At 42.9% G+C, this 14,957-nt stretch overlaps 1 protein-coding gene across 4 annotated transcripts in view; it reads left to right on the top strand.

Moving 5' to 3' along the window:
* GSAP (gamma-secretase activating protein) overlaps window positions 1-14,957 on the top strand; it is a 69,802-nt gene that overhangs the window by 28,281 nt on the left and 26,564 nt on the right. For all 4 annotated transcript variants that reach the window (XR_004239990.1, XR_004239991.1, XM_032107807.1 and 1 more), the window contains exons 20-28: window positions 431-556; window positions 979-1,034; window positions 1,451-1,482; window positions 3,037-3,098; window positions 4,621-4,716; window positions 9,121-9,191; window positions 9,750-9,844; window positions 10,958-11,077; window positions 13,498-13,559. Coding sequence is in view for 2 of the 4 variants with exons in the window: in XM_032107807.1 (XP_031963698.1) it covers window positions 431-556; window positions 979-1,034; window positions 1,451-1,482; window positions 3,037-3,098; window positions 4,621-4,716; window positions 9,121-9,191; window positions 9,750-9,844; window positions 10,958-11,077; window positions 13,498-13,559 (720 nt within the window). In the remaining 2 variants the exon portion in view is untranslated. The remainder of the gene's footprint in view (window positions 1-430; window positions 557-978; window positions 1,035-1,450; window positions 1,483-3,036; window positions 3,099-4,620; window positions 4,717-9,120; window positions 9,192-9,749; window positions 9,845-10,957; window positions 11,078-13,497; window positions 13,560-14,957) is intronic.

Here is a 14,957-nt window from a genome sequence, read left to right as displayed (position 1 = left end):
GGTGGTATTCCTCTTTTTGGAGCTACTAGAAACCTGAAATGGGATTTATTTGACCAAATGTAAAAACATTTATATCTAAGTTAGTAGCCTAAGGCTCTTTTTACAGTCAGAGGAAGTCTAGACAATATGGCCAGTGTAGTCTGTGGTGCAGTTCTTCCCATCTCAAACGTGTAAATAGGTCAGATGAATTGTGACCCAGAAATACTCATTTCTTTCCAGGCACCAAATCTTGATCTCAAGTTTGAGTAAGTGCTACCACTGCCATGCCATCAAGAGAAATTAGTTGAAGCACTTTGGTTTAACTTTTTTCACTTAGATTGTTTTGAAGCTACATTAATCACATATCTTTGCAGTCACTTAGTGGGAGGGTGATGAGGTATTTCTTTAAGAGATCAGGTTATATTCATGCTTCTTCTGCAACACTTTGCAGTTCCAAAACTCCAAAGGCTTCTGGGAGAAACTCAGCTCAAACTTGGAGAGTGTGAAGTATGCAGAGCCACACTTGCACTACCAGAGTAATGTGCTCAGGAGGGAATGGCGTAACCTTTCAGAAGAGGTGGGTGAGAGGCACTGGAACTGAAACACTGGAACTCTCCAGAGCTGCCTCTGAAATGGGTGTTTTAAAGTCAAGCATGGATGAGTTGGGTTTTTTATTTTGAAGATAAATAAATGGGAATCTGATTATGAGAAGTGCAAAGATTTGCAGTCATTTCACCTAAGGTGATTGCCTGTAAATTTTGTTCTCTTAAAATGGAAGAAATTAAACAAAAGCAGGGCTTGTGCTGTATTATCACGTGGTTTACACGTGTGTGAATGCCTATGAGCATGGACACTTGCAAGATGGTTTGAGGCCCCACTGTGTATTATTTCCATTCAAAGGGAAAACCAACTTTATTTCTCATCTTCATTCTGTCAGGGAGTATTTTATTTGGTCTTCTGTTCAGTTCATTTTGTGATTTTTGTTTGTTTACAAACCAGAGAGAGGAGAGAAGAACCACAGTCTATTTGAGGAATATTTTTGAAAATGCCAAAAAGTATGTACTGGTTTCTATTATATTTACCCTATCTTATTTTGCACAAGTATGTTGAAGGATTTAATGTGACATTTAATTAGTTGATTAGGTATCTGATTGGATATCTTTAAAGAAGATTATCCTGGTGAAAACTGGTTATTGGAATCCTTGTCATCACTACAGCATGATCTGAAACACACACAGGGCTCTAGAGCTAGGGAATTCATGGTAGATGTGAAGTTATTCTCATGCAGTCTAGACAGATAGAATTTTTTTAATGCTATCTAGTATTTTTACTAAATTTAGTCATATGTACTGTTCTCAGATTTCTTTAGCTGTCTTTGAAAGATCAAAGGCTCATTTGAATTTTTAATGATCTTATGAAAGCCTTCAGAGTATTGCATATGAAACACACTGATTTTTGTTTCAAACCCCAGGGTGCTTTCTCATCTGGACACTTGGGACTCTGGTAAGTAAAACTTTTCTTGATGTAGGCCTTAGCTGTAAGACTTTGGTTTATTAGGATATTTCCATCCAGCTGTTTGCTAAAAATAAATTGCTATGTGTGTTTTCAGTACAGAAGAGTTTGAGGATTTAAGATGAGAAGAAAACTTTCACATAGTGACTAGGAAATGCTTGAAAATAAAGCCCCTAGTTCATACTGGATGTAACAACATAAGCAGTAAAACTTAGTCTGCTAAAGAATATCTTCTTCAGGATTTTTCTTGTGGAGCAGAGTGTCAATGACACCATGTTACTGTTGAGTCTTGTCCACTTACAGCTGCCTTTGCAACATCAGATCTTGTGCAGGAGATTAGGGCTGGTGAAAAAACATGGTGTAGAGAGAGCAGGTGTGATGAATTTCCTTAGGCCAGAAACACTTGAGATTTTGTGATGCTCAGTTCCTCTGTCACAAATAAGTAAAACTGAATTTAGTAGTGTATTATGTTCCTGCTGTTCACACATCAGTGCCTTCTGTGTGCCTTGCCACTGTGTGCTGTAAAATGATGCTGATCTAAGTGCTGCTCGGTCCTTTATTACCAAGCATTTTCAGTGTACTCATTTGCAGCCCCTGACACCAGGCATGCGTGTCGCTGCTAGTTGTTGCAATGGGCTCTGACTTCGAGAGACTTTGTATCAACTTTGTGAACCTCAGCTTCATGTTTTCAAAGCTGCTTATTGATAAAGAAGTCAGATGTTCAATTGTTACTAGAGAATTTCTAAATAGCTGCCAGTCAGTAACAAGCATCAATGTAGTGTTTCCCTGTAGATTGATCCTTGAGTCCTTAAAATCAAGCAGTACAGGTCTCTGTGCTGCTAAGTGGTGGTGTAAATAAATTTCAAGGTGAGCAAAACCAGGTGGAAATATTGTAAGAATTCAGCACTTGGTTCCATAAAGTGTTGAGTTGGTTTTATCTATATCATGAAATAGAAGATTGTTTTTCTTCCTTTGTTTTAGTAGACAGGAAGCACTGATTAGGAAATACAGGTTATTAATTCCAGTAGACACTACAATTTCCTTCCACTTAGTTAGAAAAGTTGTGTTCTTTTCATAGTGGTCTGCAAATCTGAGTAACAGAAGCAGCCAGACCATGGGAGAGAATCAGTGGGAGGTGATTCCCTGGACTATTTACTTTCTGTCTAGCCATTTCCTTGGAAAACTCATGCAGCTGCTATAGTTCGTTTGTTTGTAAATGACAAGATCTAAGCAGCACATGCATTAGCACTGGTGTTACCAGAAGGTTCTCTGTGCCTCTTTACTCTCTTGAGTCACCACACTGTGATAACTCTTACTTAAATATCAAAGAAAAGAAGTAGTGGATGGCAGATAAATGGTTATTTTCCATTTCTCAGTTCTCTCATGCAGGCCATGGTTCTTCACTATCTTAGTTTTGTAGCTGAGTAGATCAAACCACAACTTCTGTTTGCTTGTCTGTTCCTAAGTACTTTTGAAGCTGGTTGAATTCTGGTGATATTTCTGTAGTGCCATGTCCTTGAATGATTGTTGCTATGTTTATTTCAGAGGCGAGGCTGGTACCTCTCTTTGAAGAGGAGGATTATCAGCAGCAGTTGCTCATGGGACTGGTATGTGCTTTTGTCAGTATGCACTAGAGGACGCACACGCTCCACGGATGTGTGAAGAGTCACCGTCTAAGTTCCAGTGCTGAGTGGAAGCTCACTCAGAGTAGCTATGGGGCAAACATGGCATTTCCTAAGTTCTAGAGTTCATAGTCATTATATCATCTTAGCAGGTCATCATAAGGCATAGGGCAAAAACAGGAATAGAAAGTTGATTTGTCAAAATGCTTTTTCCCAGTATAACTTTGGCTAGAGACTGGGAGGTCATCTTAATCTGTCAGCTATTTTTGGACTACTTTATGCCTTTAAAACATATAAAAGTGAATTCCTCCCCCACACAGCTTTTCTCAATTTGATGAGCAGATATCTTCTTGCTCCCTGATATAACACCTTTTTTACTGTTTCTTTTTCCTTCTGCCTCACTTCTGAGACTACTGTGGCCATTCTGATGTCCCTTCCTCTTTTGCACTGTTTTCACCAGTGATCTCCCTAAAGGATCTATCATCTATTTGCTTCTGGGCAATAAATCCTGTCTCAAATCTGTACCTGTCCTCCCTCTGTCTGAATACACATCTTGGCTTATCCCTTGTTCTCTTACTTTTAAAACCATCTAACTCTTCAGCATGCACTAGAAGATCTCAGCAGCGAAGAGCAGATCAACACTGTCCTGTCTGTTCACATCTGAGGCAAACTTTCCTTCTTTGCAATCTTGTTTCCCTGTTTCCAAGTTTTGCCTCTCATTCTCTGAAGCTTCTCTACATTCCTTCCCCTCTGTTTATTGACAGATCCAAAAAGCAGGTCACTGCTGTCCTTTGTCTATGCCTTCCTCATACCTGTATTGCTGTCTTGACACACTGAGATTACGTGTAAGTTCCTTCAGACAGAGATTTTTATTTGCTCCAGTTTCACTCTGAGCTTCTTAGTAATTCTCAGCAAAGAGCCAGCGTGGACTTGAGTTGCAATCTGAAGCTGCATGAGGTCAGCGAATGTTTCAGAAAGGAATAGGGAGCGGCATGGACTACATGATAACAAACACCCAATTTTAATGACTTCACAATTAATGTTTAACCTGAAATTGCCATTAATCACTCTGATTCTCAGGTTCTTGGCAACTACAACAAATTGTACTTGTGCTAGTTTTCTCTATCATAAAATCTCAGGTTTATTTGTTTGTAACAAGTATTTCTGTTCTCAGGATTCAATATTTATATTTAAATCCTTCTTTCACCCTGTTCCCTTGGCTTTACACAGAGGGGTGTGAGAGCTGTAAGCTTTTTCTCTTCAGTATCATTGAAAGCTCAACTTTGTGTTCATTTTGCTGAATTTGCACCAAGTAACCATTTTGAATATTCACATCTGCTGCTGAGTTTAGCAAGATTGTACAGTAGCTTGGGATCTCACTCCAGAGTTTTGTAATGGGGAAATGTTTTGTTGAGCCAATGCCTATTAATCAGGCCCTGCACCTGCTGCAGCTTTTGTGTCTCTTTGAAGATGCCCAGGGATACTGAATTGTTGGCTTTTTTTTTAGATGGTTGCTCAGCTGAAGGATCATCTTATGAGACATCTACAGTATGTTGGAAAAAAGAAGATTGACCAAATAGTTTTGGATTATGTTGCAAACCTGGTTAGTTTGATTTCATAGTCACTATTCTGAGCAAGTGTGTATTTGTTGGATTGTAGATCCTTGGTTGTGCAGCAGTTGTATATAGCATATATTTGGTGGGAAAAAATTGTTTTTAAGATGTTTAAACATATTTTTCAGCCTAATATTGTATATATTGATAAAGGAAATTAATATTATTTAAATATTATTAAAAGAGTTGTACCAGTCACTCAGAATACAGAAGAAACTGTTCCCATTACAGCTTCTACAAATATGTTCTACTCCCAGAAATACAATGGGAGCTCATCCTGAAGGTTTAAAGCTGTTAGATCCATTTGGTTTCCTGTAGAACACATTGCTGCAGGTCTTGAATAATGAAAGTGCCACCAGGGGAAGTAACCAATGAACAAAAAAAGATGTCACTACAGTCTGACTTGTGGGTAAATCAGCACCACTCCTACACAGTGCCTTTGGTGGGCTGTGCATGTGACAGGAGACAGTTTTGTGTGAAGAAATCTTTGTAAACTACTGTGAAAATTTGCTTTCCAAATTCTTATTTTTCTGTCTTTTATCCTCTTCAGAGACCTTAAAAAGAAAAAAAGCTACAAAACCCATAACTATTGTGTACAGAAGTTATGTACTTGGTTTTGTCTGTCTCAATATCATGTCCTTTAAGTGCAGAATGCAGGGTTCCCAAAAGCTTGCACGACAACTGTAAATCCTGTTCTTTGTGCCATCCTTGCCCCAGTATTCAGTAGAAATTCCCCACAGTGCTGTTTTCTAGGGATGAAAACCTTGTGAAACTTCCTTGAGGCTACTGATACCTGCATCACTTCCAAAGTCCTGTATGAGTCAGTTGCACTGTCAATGTCACAGCGTTCGCTGAACCACTGCAGCCCCGCTGCAGTTCTTGACTTTTTAAGCCTCACTCTAACAACTTCACAAGTTGTTTCACTGGTAATTGGCAGACTTTTATGTATCTGTGTAGGAAAGAAACTAAAACTGGTGGCTGATTAAAATAGGAACAGTATGTGAACCAAAGCTGAAAATGGTGCTGAAAAGAACACAAGTGGAACATTTATTCTCCTTTCATTTGATTTCTAATAACAGTTTGTTCATTTTTAGTAAAAACTAAGATAAAAAATCTGAAAACATCTATTCAACCTTGATCTGCAAGGCTTAATTATTGTAGACTAAGTCTTGCAAAACAAATCTTAGTCCTCCCCACAAGCAAACTCTCAGGACTAATTCTCTCAACTCAACTGACAGGCTTATTCTTAGAAAAGCTACTGTAAACAAAGATAATGGGCCTCTCGAAATTGCTTCTGCTTTTGCTGGTGCACCTTAGATACTGTTTGGAAATATTTAGAAATTATTTAATTTTTAAATTTGTGTTACCCCTCATCCTAATTAGAAACTCTTACATCTCAAACATTTCTATATCCTAAATGTTTCAGCGTTCTTCAGGGTAATTAACTGGTTTGAGTCTTCCCACAGATCTCTGTACCATCAGTAGTGAGTAGCAGAGCTATTGAAACTAGTGAAACAGAAAGAGACTTGAAATTTGTCAGCTTTCATAAAATATTTTGCATTGCATTCAGGAGCCCAGGAGTGGCTGAGATTAGGCTCTGTGGTGTGTAGTCACTGTGTAAATCAATTGCAGCAGAAGTCAGAGAAGCCAAGACTTGGGAACACTGAGTGTTTCTTATGAAACAACAGGCAAGGGCTGGTTGCTTTCCCAGAACTGTTCTTGTATACAGAGAAATAATGTGGGGAAGTGTGAATGACACATCTCGGTGGGACTTCCCTGTTTGCTGAGGAGCTCTGCAGAGCTGGAGCGTGTCTGGTTCCCAGTCCATGTGCCACCTCTCCTGCAGTGGTTGTTGTATGTCCACAGGCTCTCTCTCCTCTCCAATCACTTTCTCTTAGCTTTACTCCATATCTGTTTCTCTCACTCTTTTGATTTCATTGAGGCAGGAAAGGGGAGCAGTAACTTACCGAAGCAGTGTGACATTTGCTGCCCTGGCAGCAAGTGGAAGGGGAGGCACGGTGAGCAGGCAGCCTGTGGCACGGGAAGGAGGCAGACCTGAATAAATTGCTGAAATGTCTCTGCAAGTCACTTCAGGAGCTGTACATTTTCCCCTGGTGTCTGTGGCCAGCTGTCCTCTGATGTGGGCTCAGCTGCAGAGGAATAGAAGACAGACACCATTTGGATTTGAGTTTCCTCAGGAGGAAGAGGACTGTGTCATATTGCTGCACAGGAGGGGATCTGAAAGACAGCAAGACCTTGTCTCACTCTCTTTTCTCCTTTGCTCCTGGTTCTTTTCTTTGACCACTTCAAAGTCTTTCCTGTAGAAACAGCTATAGGAGCTGAGCACACAATTCCTTTAGTGGAACTTCAGTTTCCTTGGCACCATTGCCTGGAATTGCAGATGTTTGAAGACAAGGTGACAGCAGCATCAGCCAAGGCCCTCCTGCATGTGCTGTCTTGCTATTGGTCATGTGTTTTCTTATTAGTTTAGAGCACTCCAAGGGAAATGGCTTCACGTACAAGCCCCAAAAAACTTCATATTGTGTATCTGTTACTCAGTGAAAATGGCCTTGCCCGGTACGGGTGTAGCTCTTAACTTGGTTCCCCCAGACACCCACTGCTAACCTCGGACAGGATGCTGCCTGTGCCCCTTCCATCAGACAGATAATGTTGCCTTTCTCTCATGCACATTATCTTGTGTGTTACTTTCTGAAAAAAAAGTTTGAGACACGGCTTATCTTTCTGTATGTATTTTCTACAATGGCAAGGATAGATGTTGACCTCCAAAGCGAGATGTGCTGTTAGTGAGGATGTCACATCACAAACATTCATGTATTTATGATTCAAGTATGTTGTGATAGCTTGGATGACTATGACTTAAGAAGTTGTTAGCTTTCTGTGCCCTGTGAAAGCTGTACTGTTTGCTGTGTTGTTAAGCAAAAAATATTCATTCTGGAGTAGCATACTCTTGAAAAATGTTTGTGTTGCACGAAGAATAATTGGTGCTTTTTGGAACTTGTAAGAACCTTCAGTTCAACACTGATCCTTCAAATCCAGCTGCAGCTCCTGATGCACAGGCCTTAGCTGCACCCTCTGTGCTGGCCAGAGGTGAAATTCATTCCAGCAGCAGGTGTGGTTCTTGTGACCCTTCTCTGGAAACTGGAAATCACTAATTTCCTAGGAAAGTTGCCATATTCCAGAGAGATTAAATTGGATCTTTCCACTGCATCTAGGAAGTGTGGAGATGGCAAATATTAGGTAGTTATTTTGCATCAGGCAGCTGTGCAAGCCTGGCTCAAGTGCTGGTGGAGGGGAAAGGTGCTACCTTGTAGAGCTTTCTGGCCAAGGAACATTACTGAAGATGAATATTCCAGTTCTGGCCTTTGCATGTGGACCTCTCCTGCGTGTCCTGTTTCTCTCTTGCTCAGAGCCTGGGACAAGTCAGACACTGGACAGGGCAAAGCCTATGAGGGGAAAAGAAAGTGGGGAAAAAACACTCCTGGATTCTGACCATCTGGAGGGAGAAAAAGGGTTTCTAACTTCTTGTGACACCTCTTTGCAGAACAGGGGTCAGACTCGTTTCCTGAGTTTCCTGGGATTGATTGATTGCTGTGCTTTGAGGGCCAGAGATAAAACGTGCAGATGAAGTGTCTCAGTGGTGTTACTGAGATGTGGAAGTGGTCACACATGACAACGATGAGGAAGTTATTTCAGCTCTTTCATGTGTGGTTTCTCTTTCAGCTGCAGAAGCTGAGATGGCCTAAGTGAGAACAGGGCTTGTGGCTTTGGTATATGCTGACTGTGTGTGGTGACCGACAGTTTGGGAGCACGAAGAACAGCCACATGGGCCAAGGGATTGTTTCACTTCACTGGGGACAAAAAGGAAACTCAATAGATGAGGAGAGGCATTTGCTTGTCTCAACTTTCCTCCTTGCCAGGACTAGATCTGTGATTCCTCCTGCCGACTTTTCTTGGCAAACTAAGCATTCTACTGTCTCCAACGTTAGCCACTTTTGCTGAGCCTTTGGGACTGTTCCTTGCCAAATGCTCAGCCACTTGGACATGCTGGTTTTGCTTTGATGGCAAAAAGGTCTTTGAGAATTTGATGCAAGAGCATGAGACCAGTTATCTCCAAGAAGCAGAATGTGTTCAGTTGCTGTATGTCTTGCATGATGCTTTGATGAGCTGGAAGAACTTTAAACTTCTGGAATAGGGCAATTCCATTACAATTCGAATTTTAATAATTTTACATTTTAAGGTGCTAGGGGAAAAAAAGTGAAGACTTAGTAGGAGTCCCATGAGAAGTTTTTAACAAACTGGTGTGTGGAATGAATGAAGGGCAAGGGCCTGCTGTACGCAGGCTTCTGGACACTGTCTTCTCTTTTTTGTTTTAGCTGAATCTGGTGCATCGAATAATGAAAGAAGTTTGGAGGAGATACCAGCTTCACTCCTGTGTCTTCTGCTTGTGAGCAAGTGATTTGTTAAAGTTTTCAGCCTGCCTTTTAAAATATGGGCATAATGATTTTGGTCATCAACAGTAGTACGCCTTTGAACAATCAGTGCCTGTGCTGCTGTCAGTGTCAATGTGACTGTCACTTGCTCTTCCTAAGGATCCTGCTGGCCCTCCCTAGGCCAGTGTGAATATTAACCATGCAGGCAGTGTTATGGCCGGAATTCAAAGTTGCTGAGTTTGGAGTGGTCCTAAGCTGGGTAGTGGGTGTTAAACACCTATAAAAGCCAGGTCACTTACACCAGCACCCTTTCACCTGTTGCTGCTGATTTGAGGTACTGCTGAGAGCCTTGTAAATGTGCAGCAACAGGGGGAGGACACAGAGGCTTTGTGTGTCTGCAGCACTGGGCAGCTGGTGCTGGATGAGACACCACAGTAAACAAGTCAGCATCCCATGGCACTTCATCCCAAAGGCAGGCATTCAGTGCACAGCCAGTATGGCAAATTGACGCTCTCTCCAGGACAATGTGGGCACCTTAGGTTCTTAATGTGTTGCTACTTTGTTAACTACAGTGATGAGAAAGGAAGTGCAGGAGAGTTTGCGGTGTTCCACATCATGAGTCGGATTCTGGAAGCAGCAAATGGCATGTGCATGCCTTTACCTCCTGGTAAGTTCTGTGGTTTACTGTTTTAATCATAAGTGAGGAGAGCAGTACTATAAATTCTTCCCAGCAGAGCACTGGTTGCAGCACATGTGTCAAGCTAGCTTTGGCAGTATTGACATCTATTCAAGTCAGTTATAGAGGGGAAGGCCCTTGACAAACCTGTACAAGTGAAATGAAGCAAAACTAAATAGTTATTAGAAACAGAGAAAACTAAACAGAGGTTTCCAGTGGAATGCTTGGGTGCAGTCTTATCTTAGAACTAAGATTTAGACTCCTTTCACATATATGTATTTTTAGACAACTGGACTTCAGTGTCAAGGGCTACAAGGGAAAATTCTATCCTGTAGCAAATAGAGTGTTTTTTCTCATGCTGTTGCCCTGCTAATAATTTTCAGTTTCATCCTGAAGGGATTACTTCCAGCCTTGATGGAAGAGCTGGTCTGGATAGTAGACTCACTTCCTAGAGCTCCTCATAATTGTTTACAGCATTTTCAAAGCACTTGCTTATTTTCATTAGGGCAAGACATCTTGACATCTGAACATCTTAATGCTTTCCAATTCTGTTTGAATCTTTCTGGATTTTATTAACTGATCTGTCTTCGGTCTTAGAAACTGCTTTTGGTATGAGTTTGTCCCTCAGTCTGTGTGGGCACAAATGCTGCCACACAGTAATGTTACCTGATAACAAGACCATCATCAGGCTGGTGTTAAAGGAGAAGCTGAAGTGTTAACACTGCCCGTGGGAGTGCCTGGGTGGCAGCGACATCCTGAGGGTGGTGAGGCCTCAGGTTTTCATTAATTAGGAGGAGAGAGGGAGATAAAAACCAAATTAATAGAACAATTCAGATATAAAACTCGGAGACATTTAGTGACAGTGTACAACTTTAATGACTGTTTTCAGTCCCCTTAGCATTCTTCTTTCTGACAAGCTTGTGCTTGAGAGGACTTAGAAGATGTCTAAATAAAACTACATGACTCAATAAATTGATTTCCTCACCAACTAGAAACAATCAGAAAGTTAAGGGAAGTGATGGCTTTAGCTAGAGTAATGCCAGTCTCCAATAGAGAATTAGAAAAAAATACGTATTGTACTAAACAAGTTTGTCTCTTTCATAGGTTTTCACACTCTGCATCTGGGTCTTGGTGTTCGATGTCTCCCTCTGCACACCCTCCTGCACTATATTGACAATGGGGTCTTGCAATTGACAGAAACGTGTGTCAGGAAATTGCTGAAAGGTACAGTGAACATCGTGTTTCATTTGTTACCAGCAGCTAATTGGGAGTGTTGTCCTTGGAGCTGTTCCCCTTGGACACAGGCTTTACTGCCCAGGACACTCAGCTCTTCTTAGAGTGTTGTTTCAGTGAGGGCTGTAGCTGATGGTGTTGCCTACCTGAAAGGAGAAAGTCAGGGCTCAGGCTATGTGATTTGCCTTACCATATAGCACACAAAGAAATGTCTCTGTGGAGAGAATTTGAGTTTGTAGTTTTTCCACTTGAGAGTTCTTAGAAAAGCAAATACTAAAGATCATCATAGGATTTGTTGGGGAATTTCTGTGACTCTATGAAATTGCACACCTGTGTGTGGGGAAGTGTCTTGGTTTGAAAGACAGGTGTCTGCTAAGGAAGGCAGGAGTCTCCCTTGGAATGGCAGATGCAACCCCCCTTCCCTCCGAATTATTCTAATTTTGAAATCAAGGGGCTTTTAGGCAAAGATGTAGAAAATAGGAATAACAGTTCTTTACTATTATATATCTGTATGTGTATAACCAGTCAAACAAACAGCAATAACTATGGCAGTACCAGCAAACAATCACAAACCCAGTGCCAGCCTTCTCGGCTGTCGGGCCCTTTCCCCTCGGGTGCAGTTCCGCTCGCAGCCGGCAGGGGCGCTGGCGGCTCCCGGTGAGCAGGGCAGGTGCGATGGTTCCCCCGCGGCTGCAGGGGGCGCTCCGGAGCGAGCGCGGGGAGCACGCGGCACCGGCGGCCCGGGATCCCGGGAAGGGATGGGACAAAGGCTTCACAAACCGCTGGGCATCCGATCCCGGTGTTCAACCGGACCCTCGGGACCAGCAGGCTGGAACAGCAGGCTGGAACGGCAGGCTGGAACGGCAGGGACGAGCACAAATCCCGGGTGGGAGATGAGGTGTATCCAAACGGGGAACCCCCCGGAGGTCTGGGCAGGCAGGGTGTGCGGGGCTACAGCGTAGCGAAGGCTCGAAGCAATGGCGGGGGCAGGGCGGCCACAGCCCAGCTCCCAGCAGGGCAGGGAAGGCGGGCTTGGGATCCCAGGGTTTCTCTGGCAGAAGGAAATAAAGCAGCCCAAGAAGCAGCCTCCCTCTCTGTCCAAACGCAGGAACCAACTGTCCACACACCCAGGTGAAACAAAAGAGTAGCCAGATGCACCCCACCTCAGTCGCCAGGTCTTTTGTTTTTCTTAATTACCCAGCAATTTGTCCCCCTAGCAACACATATGGGGAAAATTCCTTTAACAGAAAAAAAACCCAGGAGAACTCCTAAAACTCCAACTGGATGTTGGTCTGCTATCCAGCCCTCAGCTTTTGCTTTATGTTTGGGACAAGAGGAACAGGCCTGTCATGCTGACCTCATGGCTGGGGAAGATTATGGAACAGATCACTTGAGTGCCATCACATGGCATGTGCAGGACAACCAGGGGATCAGACCCAGCCAGCATGGGTTTGTGAAAGGCAGATCATCTTGTCCAACCTGATCTCCTTCTATGACCATGTGACCCACACAGTGGATGAGGGAAAGGCTTTGTTTGTTGTCTACCTGGACTTTACACCATTTGACACCATTTCCCACAGCATTCTCCTGGAGAAACTGGCTGATCATGGCCTGGATGGGAGCACTGTTCACTGGGGATAAAACTGGCTGGACAGCTGGGCCCAGAGAGTGGAGAGGAATGGAGTTACATCCAGCTGGTGGCTGGTCCCCAGAACTCAGTACTGGGGCCAGTCTTGTTTAATACCTTCATCAGTAATCTGGGCAAGGGGATGGAGTGCTTCCTCAGCCATTTTGCAGATGACACCAAGCTGGGCAGGAGGGTAGGAGGGCTCTGCAGACAGGTGTGACCAGGCCACACTGATGGGCTGAGGTCAGTTGCGTGAGGTTCAACAAGGCCGAGTACCGGGTCCTGCCCTTTGGTCACAACAACCCCAGGCAGCGCCACAGGCTGGGGCAGAGCGGCTGCAAAGCTGCCCAGGGGAAAAGGACCTGGGGGTGCTGGTCAGTGGTGGCTGAACATCAGCCAGCTATGCCCAGTGATGTGCTATTTCTCCAGTGTCCAAGAAAAGGGACAACAAAATATGCTGTATCAATCTGTGCCTGGTCTTTATAAATGAAATATTATAAACTTGGGGAGTTGTACTTAGTCGAAGTACTTTTGAATTACTGTATAAATTTTTATATAAAATGGCGAAGTTATGTACAAATATACAGAAATACATTTGTATAAATTATATAAATGTAAATAACAGCCCTTATTTATGTAGTATAATGTAAATAATAGTCCTTACTTTAAATTGAAATTTTCATTTCATTACAGAGGTGATGTTTATTCAGAATGTCTTCAGTGAAAGTTGAAAGTTATGTGATTACTACTTGTTTGATATGGTTTTTTTGCCTCTTGCTTATAGATCTGGATGACACTGAACAGAATGAAAAGCTGAAGTTTAGTATTGTCATGAGGCTTCCTGAGGTAACTAATGGCTTTGGATATAATTTCTTGGATTTTGGAATTGATAGGAAATGCCTCCTTATACATAGGGTCCAACCAATGAAAGATTCAGCTGTAATTCAAATAGAACCTGATTCAAATATAACCAGAACATCCATAGTTTCTTCATCTGCTGCTCCTGGGCTGTAGGATACCCTGATAACTTAAATTATAAATTTGTCCATAGTGTTTTGCCAAGCCTTCAGTACCCTACAGGAGTCAACAAGACTGACACTGTTCTGCTGAGTACTCATCTCCATAAAGCAATGAGGGTTCAAAGAGCGTTTATGGGAGTTTTGTGTGGGGTTTTTAGCATCCACAGGGCCTTCCACACTTGTGACCTCTGTGTTTGGTTCCATACACTTAAAAAAATATGTTCAAAAGCTGGTAGAGTAAAAGCTGTAAAATCCTACTGTACCACAGCTTTGTGGCAGGGATGAATTACAAGATCTCCCCTCAGCTAAACCTCACAGTCTCATCTATTCACAAGGTGGCTTGTGTAGCCACAGGCTAGAGCTGATTACTGGTGCTTCATAAAATGTTCTAGCAGAATGGGAGATGCACTCCTCCTTCTCCCCTTTTGCTCTTAGTGCACAGCACAGGACTGCAGGGGAAACACAAGATGTCAGGGAGCAGAGGAACACCAGGGATCCCCCTCGGGGAATGCCTCGCTGCAGAACAGGCTTTTCTCCACATAAGTTGCCCATTGTTTGCTCGTTATTAAGCTCGTAAGCTTTCACTTAGAGTTCAAATGGCCAGAAGTGCCGCTGGCGTTTTCCTCCAACAAAGGCTTCTTTATTTGGCAGCCGTTTTGAGAAAGGGTAGAGAAGGAGATCTCCACAGGATGTTCTTTGTCCTCTGTGTCTTGTTTTGGGCCAGGGCTGGTGAGCTGGGGTCAGCACAGGGCCCCTGAGCTGCCAGCCCCAGGCCTGGTGGGTGGGGAACTCCATTCCAACCACGCTCTGACGTGAAGGGCTGAGCTGGGAGAGATTTAGGGAACAACTACTGCTAGCTATGCACAGTAGACCAGTGCTTTGTTGTATCTATTTACAGCGTTGGGAAAAAATGCTGGGAATAGTCTGTTTGCCAGAAAGGTCACTTTGGGGTGACTCAGACTATTTTGAGCAGGTTACATGCAGTGGATGACTTCAATTTCATCAGAAGCAAGGATTTAAGCACCATTAAACTGTACAGCATTTACTAAAATGAACAGCTGTCTGCATTGCGGTGCAGCTGAAGGGGAGGGACAGGGGAAGATGTACACAAGGAAAACAGCAGAAGGTGGAGCTCATTTCAGTGTGTTCCTATTCTTTTGCTTATTGGTTGGGATTGGAAGCTTTGGGAAACCTGGTTTTGAATCTCTTTTGGCTCTGGGAATGT

Source organism: Corvus moneduloides, chromosome 4 (genome assembly GCF_009650955.1).
Source record: "Corvus moneduloides isolate bCorMon1 chromosome 4, bCorMon1.pri, whole genome shotgun sequence".
In the NCBI taxonomy this organism is placed as follows: Eukaryota; Metazoa; Chordata; class Aves; order Passeriformes; family Corvidae; genus Corvus; species Corvus moneduloides.
This window is presented reverse-complemented; position numbering and strand designations above follow the sequence as displayed.